Source organism: Lucilia sericata, unplaced genomic scaffold, assembly GCF_015586225.1.
Source record: "Lucilia sericata isolate MDLA Ls3-8-SP2 unplaced genomic scaffold, ASM1558622v1 Contig001625F_arrow, whole genome shotgun sequence".
NCBI classification, from domain to species: Eukaryota; Metazoa; Arthropoda; class Insecta; order Diptera; family Calliphoridae; genus Lucilia; species Lucilia sericata.
Window position 1 is genome coordinate 48,280 of NW_023995540.1, and position 19,221 is coordinate 67,500.

At 30.8% G+C, this 19,221-nt stretch overlaps 1 protein-coding gene across 1 annotated transcript in view; it reads right to left on the reverse strand.

The window, feature by feature from the left end:
- Positions 1-18,466, reverse strand: part of LOC119612207 (dopamine receptor 1) — a 62,783-nt gene extending 44,317 nt beyond the window's left edge. The window contains exons 1-2 of the mRNA XM_037967939.1: positions 18,355-18,466; positions 17,552-17,731 (exon numbers count right to left, since the gene is read on the reverse strand). Coding sequence (XP_037823867.1) covers positions 17,552-17,582 — 31 coding nt within the window. The 5' untranslated portion in view covers positions 17,583-17,731; positions 18,355-18,466. The remainder of the gene's footprint in view (positions 1-17,551; positions 17,732-18,354) is intronic.
- Positions 18,467-19,221: the final 755 nt, after the last annotated feature.

Consider the following 19,221-nt stretch of genomic DNA (forward strand, 5'->3'; position numbering starts at 1 on the left):
AATAAAGTTTTTTAAAGTGATAACATGAATAAAATGTATGTCCAAAAATTCCGTAAGGAATGGCTAAGTAACGAAAAATTTAAGGATTGGATAAAAGAGTCCGAAGATTCTGGTAAAGTCTTCTGCATATATTGCAAATGCGATATTTTGGCGAAGTTTAGTTGTTTGGAGAAACACGCAGAAACAAAAAAACATGAAAGTGCTATTGGGTATATTACAAAAAATAAACCCATTCCATTCAAACCCGTAAGCTTTAAACTTCAACAGCAGGAAGCTGCATTATGTATGTACATTGCTGTTCATAGCTCAATTAAGCCAGTAGACCACTTAGGTGAACTTTGTAAAGCAAAGTTTGACTGCGCATCAATAAAGCTACACCGTACAAAATGCAGCAAAATAATAAAAAATGTCCTCGGCCCACATTTTAATGAAGAACTTACCAATGACATCGGCAATAGTTACTACAGTATTTTAATCGACGAGTCAACAGATGTATCTTTCTCAAAAACTTTTGGTAAGTTTCTTTAGTACTTAAAGATCTTTAAACTATATATTTCCATTTTCTTTTCAAGATTTGGCAATAATTTACTTCAGCCAAAGAAAAAAAGTAATTGTTTCTACATTTTTAAATATCGAAGAAATTCCTAATGGAACTGCCGAAAGCATTGTTATTTCTTTAAAAGATACCCTGCAAAAATTTAAATTAAATATTAATAAATTAGTCGGAATTGGTACTGACAATGCCAATGTAATGATTGGTAAAAATAAAAGCGTCCATGTTGCACTAAAAAAAGATGTTCCTGATTTGGTTCTTGTGAAATGCGTATGCCACTCATTACAGCTTGCAGTAAACCAGTCCTTGAAAGACTTTTTACCCACAAATTTGGAATTTATTGTTTATGAAACATTCAACTGGTTTTCAAAGAGCTCTAATCGTCAACAATCCTATAAAACTTTATACGAAAATTTGAATGGAAAAGTATGTTTTTTCATTATTTACATACTTCAGCATAATAATTTTTAAACCTATTTTATTTTAAGGAGCCGTTAAAAATTACTAGAATTTCAGACACAAGATGGCTATCTGTAGAAATTGCGGTTGTAAGAATATTGTTCCAATGGGATGAACTAAAGTTACATTTTGAAATGGCAAACATCAATGAAAAATGCCACAAAGCTAAAATCTTATACGAAATGTATAGGGACGAAACAATGCATCTATATTTACTTTTTTGAAACCAGTTTTGCATGAAATACAAATTGTTAACAAAGTCTTTCAAAGCAATGAAAATGACCCAACGCGCCTTTTAAAAGGAATAACTCTATTAATTAACTTCCTTAAAAAAAAATATTCGATAACGAAATTATAGATGTATTATACGACGATTTCGAAGATAAAATTTTGTACACCTGTAGTCTTGGTTATGAATTCGAAATGCATCTGGAAAAATTAAAAAACACAGGTAAAATTCGAAAAAATAAAGTACAAGAAATTAGGAATAATTGCATCAACTTCGTTGTTGGATTAATTACCCAATTAAAACAAAGGTAAGCATACATATAAATACGCATAAAAAATACATAAACTAACCCCTTCTTTATTTAAGATTACCAGACAATATAAAAATTTTACAAAATATAGATTTTTTTTCGGTACAAAACGTTTTGAGTTCCCAAAAGGGCGAAATTTTACCAATTTTAAAATTATTTTGCATTAGCGAGGAAGAAATTGGAAAAATAATTGACCAATATTCCAACATTCAATATATAAAATGGATTAATAAAAATAACACAGTATCTTTCTGGGCAGAGGTAAAAGCATATAGAGATGCCGGAGGGAACAAGAGATTCGAGGAGATTGCCAATTTTGTTTTAAAACTTCTCTGTCTTCCGTGGTCTAATGCGGACGTTGAACGTGTGTTCAGTCAAATGAACATCGTAAAGACAAATATAAGAAACCGATTACACCTACAGACAGTAAATTCTGTTTTAGCAATTAGGTAAGACTTTATTGTTAAATTTTGGTTTCTTAACTTTATGATATAATTTAATAACATTTTAGATACGGATTAAAAGGAAGCGGAAAGTGTTGTTACCAATACGATGTCCCAACGAATTACCTGAAATTAATTGGATTGAGTGAATGCTATGATTATAATAATAATGATGATAATGACGATGACAATGACTGGATTTTTTAAATTCATCAAATTATTTTCGACAACTTATGTGATCAAATATGAATTTTAAAAGTTAATTTTTGAATAGTAATTTAATGACTTTTTGTTTTTTTAAGAATTTACTTCCGATTTTAAAAAAGAATTTAACATTTTATTTTTGATGTTTTTTAAGGAAAGATGTATTTTCAATTTCTTTATTCATATTTAAGTATGAAAATGAATTTTAAAGAAATACAAGTCTCATATTTTACTATAAAGCCAATTTTTTCTATTTATTTTTCTTAGTACTTTTTCTTAGCACTTTTCCTTAGCACTTTTTTAAAATTTTTAGCACTTTTTAGCATTTTTTTGAGAAAAATCTAGCATTTTTTCCCAATAATGTTTTGGCAACACTGCCTATGGAAAACATTGAATCGATTTCTATAAATTTCAATATATTTTGGTAAGTTGTTTTCGAAAAATTTGAGCGTGATATCTTACCAATCTGAGCCGATTTGGTATGGTTTAAAGTCTCGATATACCAGATACCAAGTAATAATGTCAATATACTTATAGTATTTATATATTTCTCTTAATTTTTCATCTGCTACTAATGAAAAATAATAAATATGTACAAAGTAATGTGTAGACCAAGGTAGTACTACAACATCCTTTACAGATATAAAAACAAAAACAATAAGTGAAAATATTTGCTCATTTTCTACTCATTTTCATCTCATATAGACATGAATAAGCAGAAGTCGAACGGAAGTAAGTAGATTTCAAGTGCGTTTGTGTGTGTGCGTATATGTAAATGGAAATATACCTAATAAGTATGTACTTACTTACTTATAGGAGGTATATAAGTTGTTTTTATTTTTCATACTTAATATTGATATTTATGGTTGATATAAATACAATTTTATAAGCACACACACACCCACAAATGTTTTTAACAAAACCAAAGTTTATTTCCTGTGGGCTTGTATATACACACAGGAATATACTCTACATGTATGAAATACAAAATCCCAGATATACATGGGGTCAATGTTTTTCTTTTTTTACGGTAAAAAGAACTTCTTTTGAAAGCAATTTAAGTTCCTTATTAATGTATAGAGTAGACTCTTTAAAACGTGTTTATTTTTACTGTACTTTAGAAAGTAGTTATTTTACCTACCAGAAGTAATCGGTCGCAAGGTCAACTGTGCATCATTTGAAATTAAAGTAAAGTGTGATGCTTGTCTACTAAGGCCCAATTTTTTTACTCCTAGAGTATAAGCCTCGAACTGCAAGGTTTATTTCTTTACATTTATATATGTTTTTATTTCGTAATACAAATATACATACATATATACATATGTATGTACATATGTATGCATAGGTTTGTCTGTCCTACATGCGTCGGAATGTTTATATTTTCTACATGTGTTTTTATCAAGTTTTTTTTTTTTGTTTAATACTCTCGTCCACAAATTGGTTGTCAAGCCATGTCGTTGGTAAACGACAGCTGGTAACTGACATAAAATGTTGCTTACCAATGGATGATGGTTGATTCTGGCCAGGCCATACAACCTATTGTATGTACATATAGTTATGGTAGATACATGTTTGATTGTTTTGCCTGAACGAATATATGGATGGATAAATATATTCCAGTTTTATTACTTAGATTACTTATGTTGCACATTTTATAGAATTACATTTACATACATACGCATATTAAAATGTATAACCACACATACACACCACTACATAAATGTGTGTAATGCAAATGAACTGCAATTTAATAAAAAAAAAAATAACAAAATGGAAGAGGATGAATTAATGAATACGAACAGGATGCACATTTAGGTTAACATTTGAATTTATATGCAGACCGATTTTTTTTCTCATAACTAATATCATGTATGGTAATTTGTATAAGTTAAGTTTTTTTAATTGAAAAAATTTACATTTTATGAGAATAACCTATAAATATGAGAAAGTGAATAACATACGTACTGTATATGTGTGTAAGAATGATGAGCGGAATGAGTTTAGTAGTACGTGTATAATTAAAGGGAATAATAACATTTAATGAATTGAAAACTATAAATTTAAGATAACATATTCTTTAATTCAATTAATATTTGAAAACTAAATATTTGTTTACAGCTTGCTCGGGAATTTAAGTAGGTTTATAAAGCTTAAATATTTCTTTCATCTCGTTCTTAAAGTTGACTTATAAAAAACTACTTCACTAATGTATTTTTTGTGAAAGGAAATTTTGTGTGAAGTAATGCTTAATCTAGATTGAAAATTGGCTAGATGGACCAAGTTCTGAATTATAAGGCAAACATTTTCAACCGCCTTTCTTTTAATAGTATATGACAAACGAACAGTTATTAGCTATATCCAACATGTATCCTGTTGCTACGGAGATACTTAGACGTAAATGGACTTATATAAGACACATACACCGTAGACCACCAATATATGACATCGCCAAAAATGGTCTGGAATAAAACCCTAAGACCATCGTCGAACTGGTCGCCCACGGAATAACTGGCAATGTACGTAACGTTTTTATTGAAATTGTCTTCCTGTATGTCTGGAAGGAACTATAGGCTTTTTATTTCAAGTAGGCGAAGTGCCACGCCCACATACAAAACAAGTGATTAAAGTCAGATATCTCAGGAACTGCAATAGCAAGAGTCCTTCAATTTTATATGGACAACTATAGTGACTGACCTTCCATATAAAACAAGTAAAATTGTTATATTCGGCCATGCCGAATCTTCAATACCCAACATCAAGTTTTGTGCCGTCAAATTAAAGTAAATTTTGGAAGGTCTTCTCATTTATTTGATATATGCTGAATTTTACTATTCGAAATTAATATAGACATCAGAGTGATTTTCAGAATAGGGCTTTTAGAGAGATTTTTGTTGCTATAAAAATTGTTTATGATATACTTCACCACTACACTGCTATTATTAAGACCGATCTTTATAACATTGGGTAGAGAGATTTCTTCCCTTTACTCGTATTTTTTAGACAGTTAGCGTTTAAGTAATTTTTTTAAGAGGGCCTTATTGGTCAATTATGGACTTACCTCATACAATTTGGCAGAGAGATTTTGTCTTGTATGAAACTTATTTATGTATGTCGAATTTCATCGCTATACTGGTTTTTTAAGCCAGTAGAGCGTTAAAATTATTTGCTGAAGGGGGCCTTATATGGGGGGTAGGGTCAATTATGGAACGATACTCATAAAATATGAGAGATAATTTCATCGCTGTACTCGTATTTTTAATACAGTAATTAGCGTTGAAGTCTTTTTTTAGGGTCAATTATGGACCGATCCTCATAAAATTTGGCAGAGAGATTTTGTCTTATAAGAAACTTATTTATGTCGAATTTCAACTCGTATTTTTAATCCAGTAATTAGCGTTAAGTTCATTTTTAGTAAATTTTTAGGGTCAATTATAAACCGATTTGGCTGGAAGGAAACATATTTGCGTCAAGTGTCATCGCTGTACTCGTACTTTTAAGGCAGTACTAAGTGTTAAAGTCATTTTCTGAAGGGGACCTTATAGGGGGGGTAGGGTCAATTATGTACCGATCCTTATAAAATTTGACAAAGAAATGTAGGATCCTACAAAACATGTTTATTTCGAATTTCACCGCTAGAGTTCTTTTAGACAGTTATGAGCGTTAAAGTCATTTTTGGAAGGGGATCTTATATGGCGGGTAGAGTCAATTATGGGCCGATCCTTATTAAATTTTACATAGAGATTTATGTTCTTATAAAACATGTTTATATTGAATTTCACCGCTATAGATGCTTCTTTCAGACAGTTATGCGCGTTAAAGTCATTTTTGGAAGGGAACCTTATATGGCGAACAGGGTCAATTATAGGTCGATCCTTATAAAATATTATAAGGAGATTTAGGTTCCTATAAAACATGTAAGTGACTAATTTCACCGCTGAAGGGGACCTTATATGGGGGCCTAAGCGAAATCGTGGATCAATATGCCCATTTTCAATACCAAATAACCTGCGTCAATTAAAATAAATATCTGTGCAAAATTTCAGCTCTGTTCTCTTTTGGATTCCATCGTGTTTTCAACAGACAGACAGACGGACTGTCGGACGAACATGGCTAGATCGGCTTAGAATCTAATAAGAACCCAGAATATATATACTTTTATGGGTTTGAGATTTATATTTCGATGTGTTACAAACGGAATGAGATAAACAATATACACCCCATCTTTGTTGATGGTGGGTATAAAAATATTAAAGCAGTATATCTGAGAAAATATAACACTTAAAGACTTTAATTTTGTCGGAGCTACTTTAGTATTATTCTGAGTATTGAAGATAAAATGATAAAATAAAAAAAAATCGTTTATCTGAGAAACTATTAGAGCTAAAATTCTAAAATTTTACACGAACAACTTTGAAATTGATGTGAACATTTGTGGGTAATAAATTGATGGACTTTATTTTAGGATCGTGGTACTTCCCATATGAATTAAGTACAACAATTCGTTTATCTATGAAACTGTTGGAGCAAGAAGAACTCTGACATCCATATGAACATTTGAATAATAAACTAGCTGATTATCAATAGGGGGAGTTAACCTGACGAAGGCAAATCCATTCGACGCAACGAAGGCTAAATTAAAAATCTGGGTCAGAAAATCCCGTAATTCCTCTTGGAATAACGAAACGTTGGGTAGAACTACAAAGACCCTATGGGGTACCCTAATGAGAGCAAGAGTAAAAATCTCCCCAAAATGAGCAGGTCTGAGGTTAGTTTGATGGTACGTATTCTGAGTGGACACACAGGATTATGGGCACAGCTATACAAAATTGGACGAGCGGATTCAGACGAATGTAGAGCATACGCAGAGGGCAGTGAAACTCTGGAGCACTTTCTTTGCCACTGTCAGGCATTCGTCTAAGTTAGATCCAAATATCTTGGGAGTGATACTGGAATTACGTCCAGGAAACTGAGTTTCTGAACATTGAAAGATAATACTTTCAGGTAAGACAAGGTTTTTTTTTTTACCAACATACATTTTTTCCATAAAAAGGAGCGCACAACAGGCCCGATAGTGGCCCAGGTGTATTTCTTCGGATTTTATGTAATATACATCCTCCCATCAACCTAACATTACTTTACCATGTTTTATTAAATTAATTAGGAAATATATAGTAAAATTTTGTAACACATTGTTCAACTTATTCTAACAGTCCATTTTATGGAGAAAATCATCCACCTATTTCAAAATTGTATTTTTTTGTATTTAATGTATGTATGTCAAATACTTAAGTATGTATATTCCTTTAATTGTTTAAGAAGTTTAAAAAGTTTTATTACATTTTAAACAATCAAAACAAATATAAACAGCTAAATACTTTTTAATGTTTCTGTAAAATAAATACAGCATTTAAATAAGTATTTACTATATAAATTAAATATATTACAACAATTGAATGCGGGTGCTCTTGTTGATATAAGCAAAACAAGGGAAAAAAGTTACAAATTTATATAAGACAAAACTGGAAATGTATAGAAAATGGTTGACATTTATAATTGAAATCAATCAACCAAGTTTATATGACTTGTAAAACTTTAACAATATTATTTATTACATAAAAAAAAAAAACTTTTTCATATATAATACCCCTCTATCCCTTGTGTGTGATATTTTTCATTGCTTCTCTGTCAAAATATAATTTCTTTTGTCAATATCAACTTAAACTCTAAAAAAAGTTAAAACTTTTAAGAAATTTAACCTAAAGCACACATAAACATACACATTTATAGTCACACAAACATATGGGATTTAATATGTCGATATATGTATGTGTAAGTATTTTCCATAACCCCACTCAGGAAGACTATAAAATGTAAAAATGTCTTCTTGATTTCCTGCTTTCATATTTAGATTGGTTGGTGTGGTTACAAAGTTTAGTATTTTCATTGTCGCTTTCACTTCCGCTAAAATATTTGCTTAATACTTATTTTGCTTTTGTGAGGCTTTTAAAAATAAAGCTATTTTACCTGTGTAGTAGATTTCTGTAGGACTTCCGTTTTAAAATATTTTTTTTTTGTTATTTAAACAAGTTATGATAAGGCAACTGCTTAAAAAATGTCGTTGTTGATGTTTTTATTTATATAAAATGGGTTTTAATAAAAATTAAAAAAAGTGTGTTAGAAACGTGAACTGCATAAAGTTATATTTTTTGTTGATTTTTTCTTGTTAATTTTCTTTAGCAATAAGTTTGACATTTTAATAATAGAATAACGAACACGCCACAGCCCTATATCCTACAGAATTAAACCATATAAGGCAATTTTACCCGGAGAAATATCCATACTGATGTTAAAACACCTTGGAGAGAATGCAATATCTGGCTATGGTTTTCAACCTACTAATATCCGAGCATTAGCGGCTAGATATGTTTATCCTAGTGGTGACTTAACTCAGGAACTAATCTTTTCCTTAGAGTTCTCAATAGTTGCACTAAAGTCCCATAAAAGTTCCACAATGCCTTCTGTTGGCCAATATATTTCCCTTATGCGATAATATTATGTGGCTAGGGATGTAAATGACTTTTAAGCTTAAAATTCAATTTTAATTCAATTTTTTTACCCTTCTATCAGTTGTGGCGAAGACTCTTGAGTCTCTTCTCCTCCCTCAGCTGTTCTGTCACCTAACATGGTTTCCAAAAAAATGCACGGCACCACCACAGCATTAACCAACATTATCACTTAGATTTCACAGGGATTAAACTATCAGAGGTCCTGCGAAAGGATGGTCCTAGTGAAGCTTGATATATGCCACACTATTCGAAGATAACTAATGTCCAACAATACGAAATCTTTCGTACAGTTTAAAGCGTAGAGCGAAAATACCGACTGTGCACCATGCTTTTAGTGCCACCCATTAATAGAGATGTAATAGTAATTCTGACACAACAGAAATCGGGATGGACTAACCAGCATAATGTATAGAACTTGCCACCCCTGACGAATACCCAGTTTGTAGACTGGGTCCTCATGATACCCATCACATATTCAGAGTGTTCTCATGATACCCACCACATTACTACAGAAGCCATATTAGAGTAATTCTCACACAACTGAAATCGGGATGGACCAACCGGCATAATGACTACATGATCTGTATAGAACTTGCCATCCCTAACGAATAAACAGCTTGTAGTCGGAGTCCTCATGATACCCAGTACATATTCAGAGTGTCCTCATGATACCTACCACTTAGCAGAGGTCCTGTGAAAGAATGACAACAGTGACGCTTGAGATATGCCACACGAATCCCTAACGAATAAACAGCTTGTAGTCGGAGTCCTCATGATACCCAATACATATTCAGAGTGTCCTCATGATACCTACCACTTAGCAGAGGTCCTGTGAAAGAATGACAATAGTGACGCTTGAGATATGACACACTCTTAGAGGATATCTAATGCCCAACAATATGAAATCTTTCGTAAAGTTTAGAGCGTAGAGCGTAAATACTAACTTGTTAGGAACACTCATAAATACAGAAGCCATAGCCTAGAGTAATTCTGACACAACCTGGATAAAATTTGTCATCCCTAACGAATAGCCAGACTGTATTCAGGTTCCTCATAATATCTACCATATATGCAACTATGCCGTTAAAGAAGCCAAACCCCCTGATAACAACAATAATTGACAAAATTTAAGGAGTTTTGCAACACTCTTACTCTTCCCATTTGGACCCTTATAATCTAACAAGAACTGAAGAATATATATAACTTAAAGAGTCTACAACAAATATTTTAATGTGTTACTTACAGAATGTCAAAATCAATATAACCCCATCGTTTTTGAGAGTGGATATAAAAAAAGATTTATGTATGTACTACTTAGAATTTTCATATTTGTAAATAAATATAATGAAGATTCTCATAGGATGCTTCATACAAGTAAATTTACATCAATTCATGAATTCGTATTAAGGCTCTACAATATACATATATATATGAGCAAATCTATGAAAAATGACAGTTGTGATTTTGAATATAGTACTAGACACTAGTTTTTTATATTAAATCAAATTATATGAAACGTTTTAAATGTATTTTTGATTTGTTAAACAATATTTTTTTAAATTAAACCAAATATAACTCAAATAACTTTAACTTTATTCATTAGTTTATCAACCTCAAACAGTCTCCCCATAAAAGTATCACATTCATCATTGGATTATGCCACTAAGTGATATATAAGTTTAAATGATAATTTAGTAGTTTGTCTGATGACATTTATAGCAATACATATTTATTATACTAACACATATGAAAAGAAAACCAACATCATGCATTTTTCGCCTTAAATTATTATGCTACTATTTTTATGCTCAAGTTTAAAAGCATGAAAGTATGCATGTGTACGTGTGTGTCTGTGTCATGATAAAGCAGTTTTAAATCTAATAAAGAAACTCTTTTACTTCATCGTCGTCGTCATCGTCATCGTACATACATATTCATTTATTTTGTACACACAATCATACCAGCATATCCGCTGAAATGAAGAAAAATAAAAGTATGACATAAAAAAAAAATTATGGTAAAAAAGAAAAACTCGTAACTTTATTATTGATCCTTATGAAATATGTTGGTTTAAGAAGAAAGTTTTTTATATATATATTAAGGAAGTGTTTTTTAGAAGTATGGAGCTCCTTAAACTTCGTCTTTAACTATATTTTATAAGAATGCTGCGTTTTAGGTTTAGACGAAATCAAATTAATTATATTAACATTTTTGTGGACAGCCAGACATCGTCTCAGAAAATCTGATAAAACTACCCTAATATACATATTTTCATACTTATATGTGCAGGTGTATGAGTTTATACCTATATTAAGAAGCATAAAGTAAATGCGAATAAACATACCAGTAAAATAAGTGTCGTAAGTTTAAAGTTAAATTTCGGAAGGTGATCATAAAATTTATTATATAGTCATTACCACTATTTACATATTTATTAGATTCAAGGTAAATAGTTTTATCATATATGAACATGTCTTTATTAATATGAACTTTAGAATGATTATACAAGAGTGCCTTTTATGGTTATTTGGGCCATTTATGGAGTGAATTCTACAGAATTTGAGAAATTAATCAATTTTAAAAACTAACAAGTAAGAAATTATAGTCGGGCGTGGCCGACCATATAATACCCTACACCAATTGCGAATATTAAATGTGATTAATTTCAATAATGAAGCTTTTCTGTTAATCTTATTTAGGTTCCAAATAATGTCTGTTCATGTTCGGTTGTATGCTGACTAGGAGAAATAAAAGACCGATTTCAATCATGTTCAACAGCCATCGTCAGTGGATCAAGAGAATAGTATGTGACCCATTTTAACAAATTATATTCAAAATTACACGGTCACAAAGACGGACATAGTTTAATAAGGACAAATATTTTTGAGTGTTACAAACATCACCACATTGTTCCGACTTTTGGATAGATTGTAGTATATTAGTCGTAGTTAAAAGATAAACGGCCGAAATCGGAAGGTCCAGATGTATGGAGGCTAAGGCAGAAATTGAGACGATCCTTATAAAATGTATTATTGGGAATTATCTATATACATATATAAAAATGAATGTGTGTTTGTTTGTATGTTTATATGTTTGTATGTTTGAACGTTATAGACTACTAAATGGCTAAACCGATTTTCTTCAAATTTTCACAGCACATTCCTGTATGTTTGGCAATAGGCTACTTTTTATTTACGATCATGGCGAAAAATGACAGTGTTATTTATAATTACATATCAAACTTAGTTGTGCCGATTTTTGGGAAGATAGTAGTATATTTATAGTAGTTATGAGCTAAAAGGCCCAAATCGGTAGGTCCGGTTGTATGGGGGCTAGGGCAAAAATTGGTCCGATCCTTATAAAATTTTATATATAATGTTTATATAAAATCTATTTGTGGCAAATTTCATCGTGATACTAGTGTTTATAAGTGAATTGTGGACATTCAAGTAATTTTCTGAAGGGGATTTTGTATGGGGGATAGGGTCAAATAATGCCCGATCATTATAAAATCGACAGTGTTATTAATAATTTTATCAAACTTAGTTGTGCCGATTTTTGGGGAGAGAGTAGTATATTTGACAAAGTTATAGCTAAAAGGCCCAAAGCGGAAGGTCCGCTTATATGGGGGCTAGGGTAAAACATGGTCCGATCCCTATAAAATTTATTGTTGGGAATTATGTTTATATAAAACTCATTTGTGCCAAATTTCATCGTGATACTAGTATTTATAAGTGAATTGTGAACATTCGAGTTATTTTCTGAGGGGGACTTTGTATGGGGGCTAGGGTCAAATAATGCCCGATCTTTACGAAAATTACTAGAATTATTAAGACATATATAAAACTAAATTTTTCCAATTTTTGTAGAGATAGCAGTTCATTTAACATAATTATGAGGTCAAAAGCCCTATTCGGGGGGTCCGGTTGTATGGGGGCTAGGTGAAATAATGGACCGATATCAACCATTTTCAATAGCGTTCGTCCTTGGATCAAGAGAAGTGCATGTTCCAAATTTCATCAAATTATCTCAAAAATTGCGACCTGTAGAGTGCGCACAAGGTTTACATGGACACACAGACAGACGGACGGACGGACGGACAGACGGACATAGCTTAATCGACTCAGTAAGTGATTCTGAGCCGATTGGTATACTTTAAGGTGGGTGTAGGACCAATATTTTTGGGTGTTACAAACATCAGCACAAACGCATAATACCCTCCCCACTATAGTGGTGTAGGGTATAAAAATAAGTTTCCGCTTGAGACTTATTTTGCTTTGACCAAACTGGCAGTTGGATATCGCTAATTCGCTTGGGATATAAAAGACCATTTTTTAATAATTTCGGTTATAAAAAACATTAAGATAGAGTGCTATGCCTATGCCGAATCTTAAATATTCTTCACCTGTAAGCTACTTTTGTAAAAATCTATCTAAATATTTTTAGATATTTAATATTCAAATTGTGAAAGCTTAACTTTAACTCCGTAATGTGGGTAATATCATTTAGAAATCATTTATTGATCAGGTCCATAACAAATTTATGGACCTTTTATGGGAGATATGACCAATTATGAACTAATCCGAAAAAATTGTTAACAAAATATGATGAATTGTGTGACTTTTAAAAGCGGATTTTATATGAGAACTATGATCAATTATACATTAGTCCGGAAAAAATTTGGCAGAATGATTAAGTATTTTTAAAAATGGATCTTGTATGGGAGAGATGTCCAATCGGGGAAAAATATAGCGAGGTGATTTACATATACTTTAGGTTGGATTAAGTTAGATTTTTAGAAGGATGTATCTACATCAAATCCGAAGAAATACACCTATGCCAATATCGCTCCTTTTCATGGAAAAAGTTTGTTGGTAAATGTACATATACATTAAATACATGTATATCCGTTTAGTAGACTTTCGGAAGTGGGCCCGGCACCCATATAAGTTCGAAGTAATTTGTATAAACAAAAAACTTATTTTTTATCAATGAAATATGTGATTTTCGGAAGTGGATGTTATTGGGCAGCTATGACCAACTATGGACCGATACGGAAAAAAATTTCATAGTGATTTATATACACACAGAACATATTTCTGTTAAATTTTATTTCGATATATTTATTTCTTAAGTGATTTTCGGAAGTGAACTTTCTATGAAAGCTATGACCAATTGTGGCCCGATACAGATTTACGTTTATAATATGATTTATATTTAAATTATATATACATATATATACATATGGGGAATTTCATGTCAAGTGACACAACTCAAAAAATCGATTTTGGAGGCCATGGACGAATCAATCCAATTTCGGATATGTTCTGAAGTAAAGTATTTCAGCGAAGCGTTAAAATAAATATATGTAGTAGTCGGCTAGGATAAGGTCTGTAATGTAGGGTTGGTGAGGAAAATTTTCTTAACTACTATGTTAAAATTAGTTTCAGCTTAAAATTTTGTTTGGTATAGGTATAATCTGTTTGTTGTTGTAACAGCAAAAACTCTATAATAATATAGTTAGGACCATGACCACAAGCTGGACATTGTTGGGGACGGCACGGTCAATGAGTGACCAATAGGCAATAATTTGTTTCCTCCATATCTATCATTGTTGTGCAAGAACTACTCCTGTTTTCCTCGGCAGGTTTCCTTCTGTGTCTGCTATGGGCAGTGAGAGATCTCTATGTAATATTTATGCGGTTTTTTACCTGTACTAAATTTACCTTGATTTTTTATTATCCTTAATATACATATTTATAATAATTGTGTTGAAAGATTTGTACTAAAATTTATCATATAGTAAGTTACATACATATACACACGTACTTTAGACGCTTACAGACCAACATATTGCTTATCAACGGAAATTGTACATATAGTCTTAGACACACGTACACATAAAAGTATGTACACATACGCACGCACACACCCGCACTTATACATAATTTCCGTTTCAAACATAATGCCTTAGCAGTCTAGGTACAATTTATTTGGTGTAAATTGAATTTTGTGTCAGGAGAGTTTTAAAGAAAAAGTTTGTGATATTCTCCCCTCAGTTTGTTCATCTTTGTCTGCTTATACTTTATTCGATTTCTTTTTGTTATTGTCAATAAACCTTATTTCCGTTAAGTTTTGTAGCGGATATACATTATACACATATACACATGTGCACAAGTGTAAATATACATCATACATATACAGATGTATGTATGTGTTAAAAAATAACAGGACTCCATGTTCAAGTGTTGGTGAGTGTGTGAGAGAATGAATAAATGAATGCTTGTGTGGTAAGTGTTTGATACTTTATTCCATCAACAGGTTTTTCTTTTTTTTTTAGGATAAAGAAAATTCTCTTCAATATTACATTATATTGGAAAAAAAGAAGGCGAGAAAAGTATTGGTTTTTCTTACTAACACGGATGTCTATTGTATTTGAAGTGTATGAAAGAAAACTTTAGTTATTTATCTTAACAATTTATTTTTTTGCTTCTTTTTTCAATTGAATTTCTAAATAAGTTTCTGTCTCTCTCATTCCATACTTTTTAATGCCAACAATATCAATATGGATGTTATACTATTGTATCAACCTGTGAATGATTCCGCCCTTACTCACAGACTGGCATCGCCATTTTAATTTAAATATAATTTTTCAAAATAATAAAGTTTTACTATGACAATTGTAATATTTATTTAAAATATAAATTCAATTACTTTATTTTTGCTTATTTCACAAAGGCAAGAAAAACTTATTATTTGATATAATTAAAAATATGTATTTTAAGCACAATAATAAATAAATATAAGCAGTATTAATTAGATGAAAAACTTTTTAAACTTAATTATGTACTTTAAAAGGATTGTTATAGTTTTTATAATAATTTTGCTAAAATGAAACAAGTAAGAGTGTTATATTCTTATATATCCAACATTAAACCGTGTACCTTTAAAGGAATGCTCCCCTAACATTTTGTCCAATTTTTAAACCATAAAAATATTTATGGGCAGTAGGGTTAATTATGGATAATTGTCGTAATATTCAATTGAAAGATTTCATCTCTATTCTCGTAATTTTAAATAAGGAATACTCCTTTTAAATAAGTAAAACCCTTTCCTGAAGGGAACCTTATACATATATGGGCTATTGTCAGTTTTAGATCAATCCTCATTGAATTCGGAATTAAGAATTATTTTCCTATAAAACTTTATGTCGATTTTCATCTCTGTACTCGTAACTTTCTGAAGGGAACTTTTATATAAGGAGTAGGTTCACTTATGGACCGATCCTAATAAAATGTTATAAAACGATTTTTGTTCACATAAAACTAGTTTATGTCGAAATTCATCGCTGTACTGTCAATTATGAGCCGATCCTTATAAATTTTGGTAGAGATTCTACCAATCGTGCTTTCAACAGACAAATAGATGGACAGACAGAAGGACGGACGTAGCTAGATCGTCTTAGAATTTAATTTGATATGTTACAAACGGAATGACTAAATCGATATAAAAATATAACAAGATTTGACCTTTTTTCAGTATATGTGTATTGGTAAAGCATAGAAATATTGGTTCTACACACAACTAGCGATGTCCATCAATCTGTCCGTCCATCCATGTTAACACTGTAATAAAATTAAATTTGGCACTTTTTTTTAATAAAATGGTACAAACATACTATATTGCTGGAACCAAAATCTCCCTGCCAATTTTTATGAGGATCGGTTCAATTACTTTACTCTCAAAAATTACACCAAAGCTATAAAATTCATCATAAATACATTTTATAGAAATCAAAATTTCAAAATTTTATGAGGATCGATCTATAATTAAACCTAACTCCCCCAAATAATACTCATTACTAGCCTAAAACCTCAATTACAGCGATGAATTTGTCAAAAATAACTTTTATAGGAACGTTACCTTTCCAGCAAATATTTTAAGGATCGGTTAGGTCGGCTAGCCAGATCATGTAACGAACAACTGGGAATTCAACGAACAACTACAAAGTATTGTCAATTCAGCAACATCGACTTTGGACGTGTCGCTGCTACAACAACAACCTAAGCCTATATTGAAAGGAACTAAGATCCATAACATGCAACAGTGGCTCTTGACGATCGGCAGTTATTGGCTTCAGTTTAGTAAGAGCATATCATAAATATATATAAATTATACATAACTCGGATTACAATTTGTTGAATTAATCGATTAAAACAAAAAACCCGAGTAATTAATACCGCTAATCGAACCTATGGTCTTTAGGTTGTTAAACCGTAAACTCGATTTAAACTTTAAATTAAAAATTTTTAATTAAGAAATCTAAGACCTAAAAAGTGTTGCATATACTGTGTAAAGATAACTCAAATAGGTATTTGCATTTAGTAATGTATTTTTAAAAAGAAAATTTATTGATAATTTATATTTTTTCAACATATCAGCTATTTGCAAAATATTCACATATACCAAAATATTTTTAATGTTTTATATCTCACTAAAAAACGTTAGAAATTCTTCCAAACTTTTTTCAAAAAATATTAACTAAAAATGAAATCTAACACGTACCAAAATGAAAACCCATACAACAACAGCGAAATTATTTGATTGGAAAACTCACATCAATTTGTTGACAAACACATCCCAGTCTCTATCATTACAATAAAGAAACACCAAACCAAAATTGATAACCTTCACAATATTTGGTTGGCTTTTTTTAAACTTTGTTCCTTTATTTGAGCGAAATGTATTACAGCAAAAGAAGTAAAAATTGTAAATATGAAAACTTACCCAACAAATCATTAACTCCAGCAAATGTCATCACCAGCGAAGCCACAAATAAATCCGCAATTGCTAATGATGCTAGAAATAAATTCCCAATACGACGCAAACTGCGTTCTGTATAGATAGCAAGGCAGACGAGTATATTTCCGGCAATTGACAAGAATATTAGTACAGATAGGAAAATGCCTGCGAAATAAATGACAAAAAAAAAATAACAGAAGCAAGAAAACGGGAGAAAGTAAAGTTACAAAAAGAAAGAGAACAAAATATTATGATTAAAAAATTCCAAAAAACTAGATAGGGAATATTCATGATTTCCAATGACAACAAAACAGACAGATAGACAAAAAGACAGGCAAACAGACAGACATGTTAAGATAAATGAATACGAAGGTAGTCACTGTTTGTGATGAATGTGTGATTGAATAAATCGAGTGGGTGGGTGACTGTCTGAATTTATGGCATGATTGATGTTAAATGCAAAAACATTTTCACAGACACATATGTATGTATACGTATAGAGTTTTCCATTTGAATGCAAACACTTTGTAAAGAAAAGTTATTAAAAAAAGACAACTTCTTTTTTCTGCAATTTATTCTGCGAATACAACATGCAACATGATGCATAGAGAACATGCTTGTTTTAGGATTTAGTTTGTATGCTTGGAGGGATTTGGAATGTATGTATATGAGTATGTGTGTTTTTACGTTACTTGTTATATTAAGTTTCACTATGTGTGTGTGTCTGTATTATGCGATTGAGAGAGTTTTTATTTAAGGAAGAGATAGAGACATTCAACGACATTTACTTTACCAACAACAACTAATGATAAAAGTGACTCCACTTCGGGATCCTCACCCACTATCGTATCGGTTTCTGAGGGATTTATCCATGATGTTTCATTAAAATATGTCGTTATCTAAAAAGAGAAAAAATTTAAATAATAGTTATGTTTTGTTTATAGTTCTATAGTTAAATAATAGTTATGTTAATTTAAGTTCTAAATAAATATTAATCATACGACACCTTTTTAGTAGTGTCATCAAATAGACAACAATTTTTGCTGATTTTTTTTGTATTGAAGATGGAAGATATCGTAAGTATTTATTAAACAAACATATATACATACATACATACATACATACATACATACATACATACATACATACATACATACATACATACATACATACATACATACATACATACATACATACATACATACATACATACATACATACATACATACATACATACATACATACATACATACATACATACATACATACATACATACATACATACATACATACATACAGTGGACGTCCACTAGTACGAATTATATAGTGTCAGGCCCTTTCGTAATACCGAAAAATTCGTATTATTGAACAACACATTTTGTATGCTTAAATTCAAATAATACACATAAAATATTGGATTTTATTTATTTTTGTTTTATTTTTCATGAAAAATTACATAACGGAACAAAATATAATAAATGTGTATTATTTTAAATGAATTTCTTGTACATAAACAGGCATAAAAGGGACATATTTACGTATATGAATTGTTAATTTTGAAAGTATCGTGAGTCCAATGGTTGAAATAAGATATATGTAGAAGGTTTTAAATTTTAATGTTTTTAAAAAGATGTGTGCCAAAGACAATTTGCAAT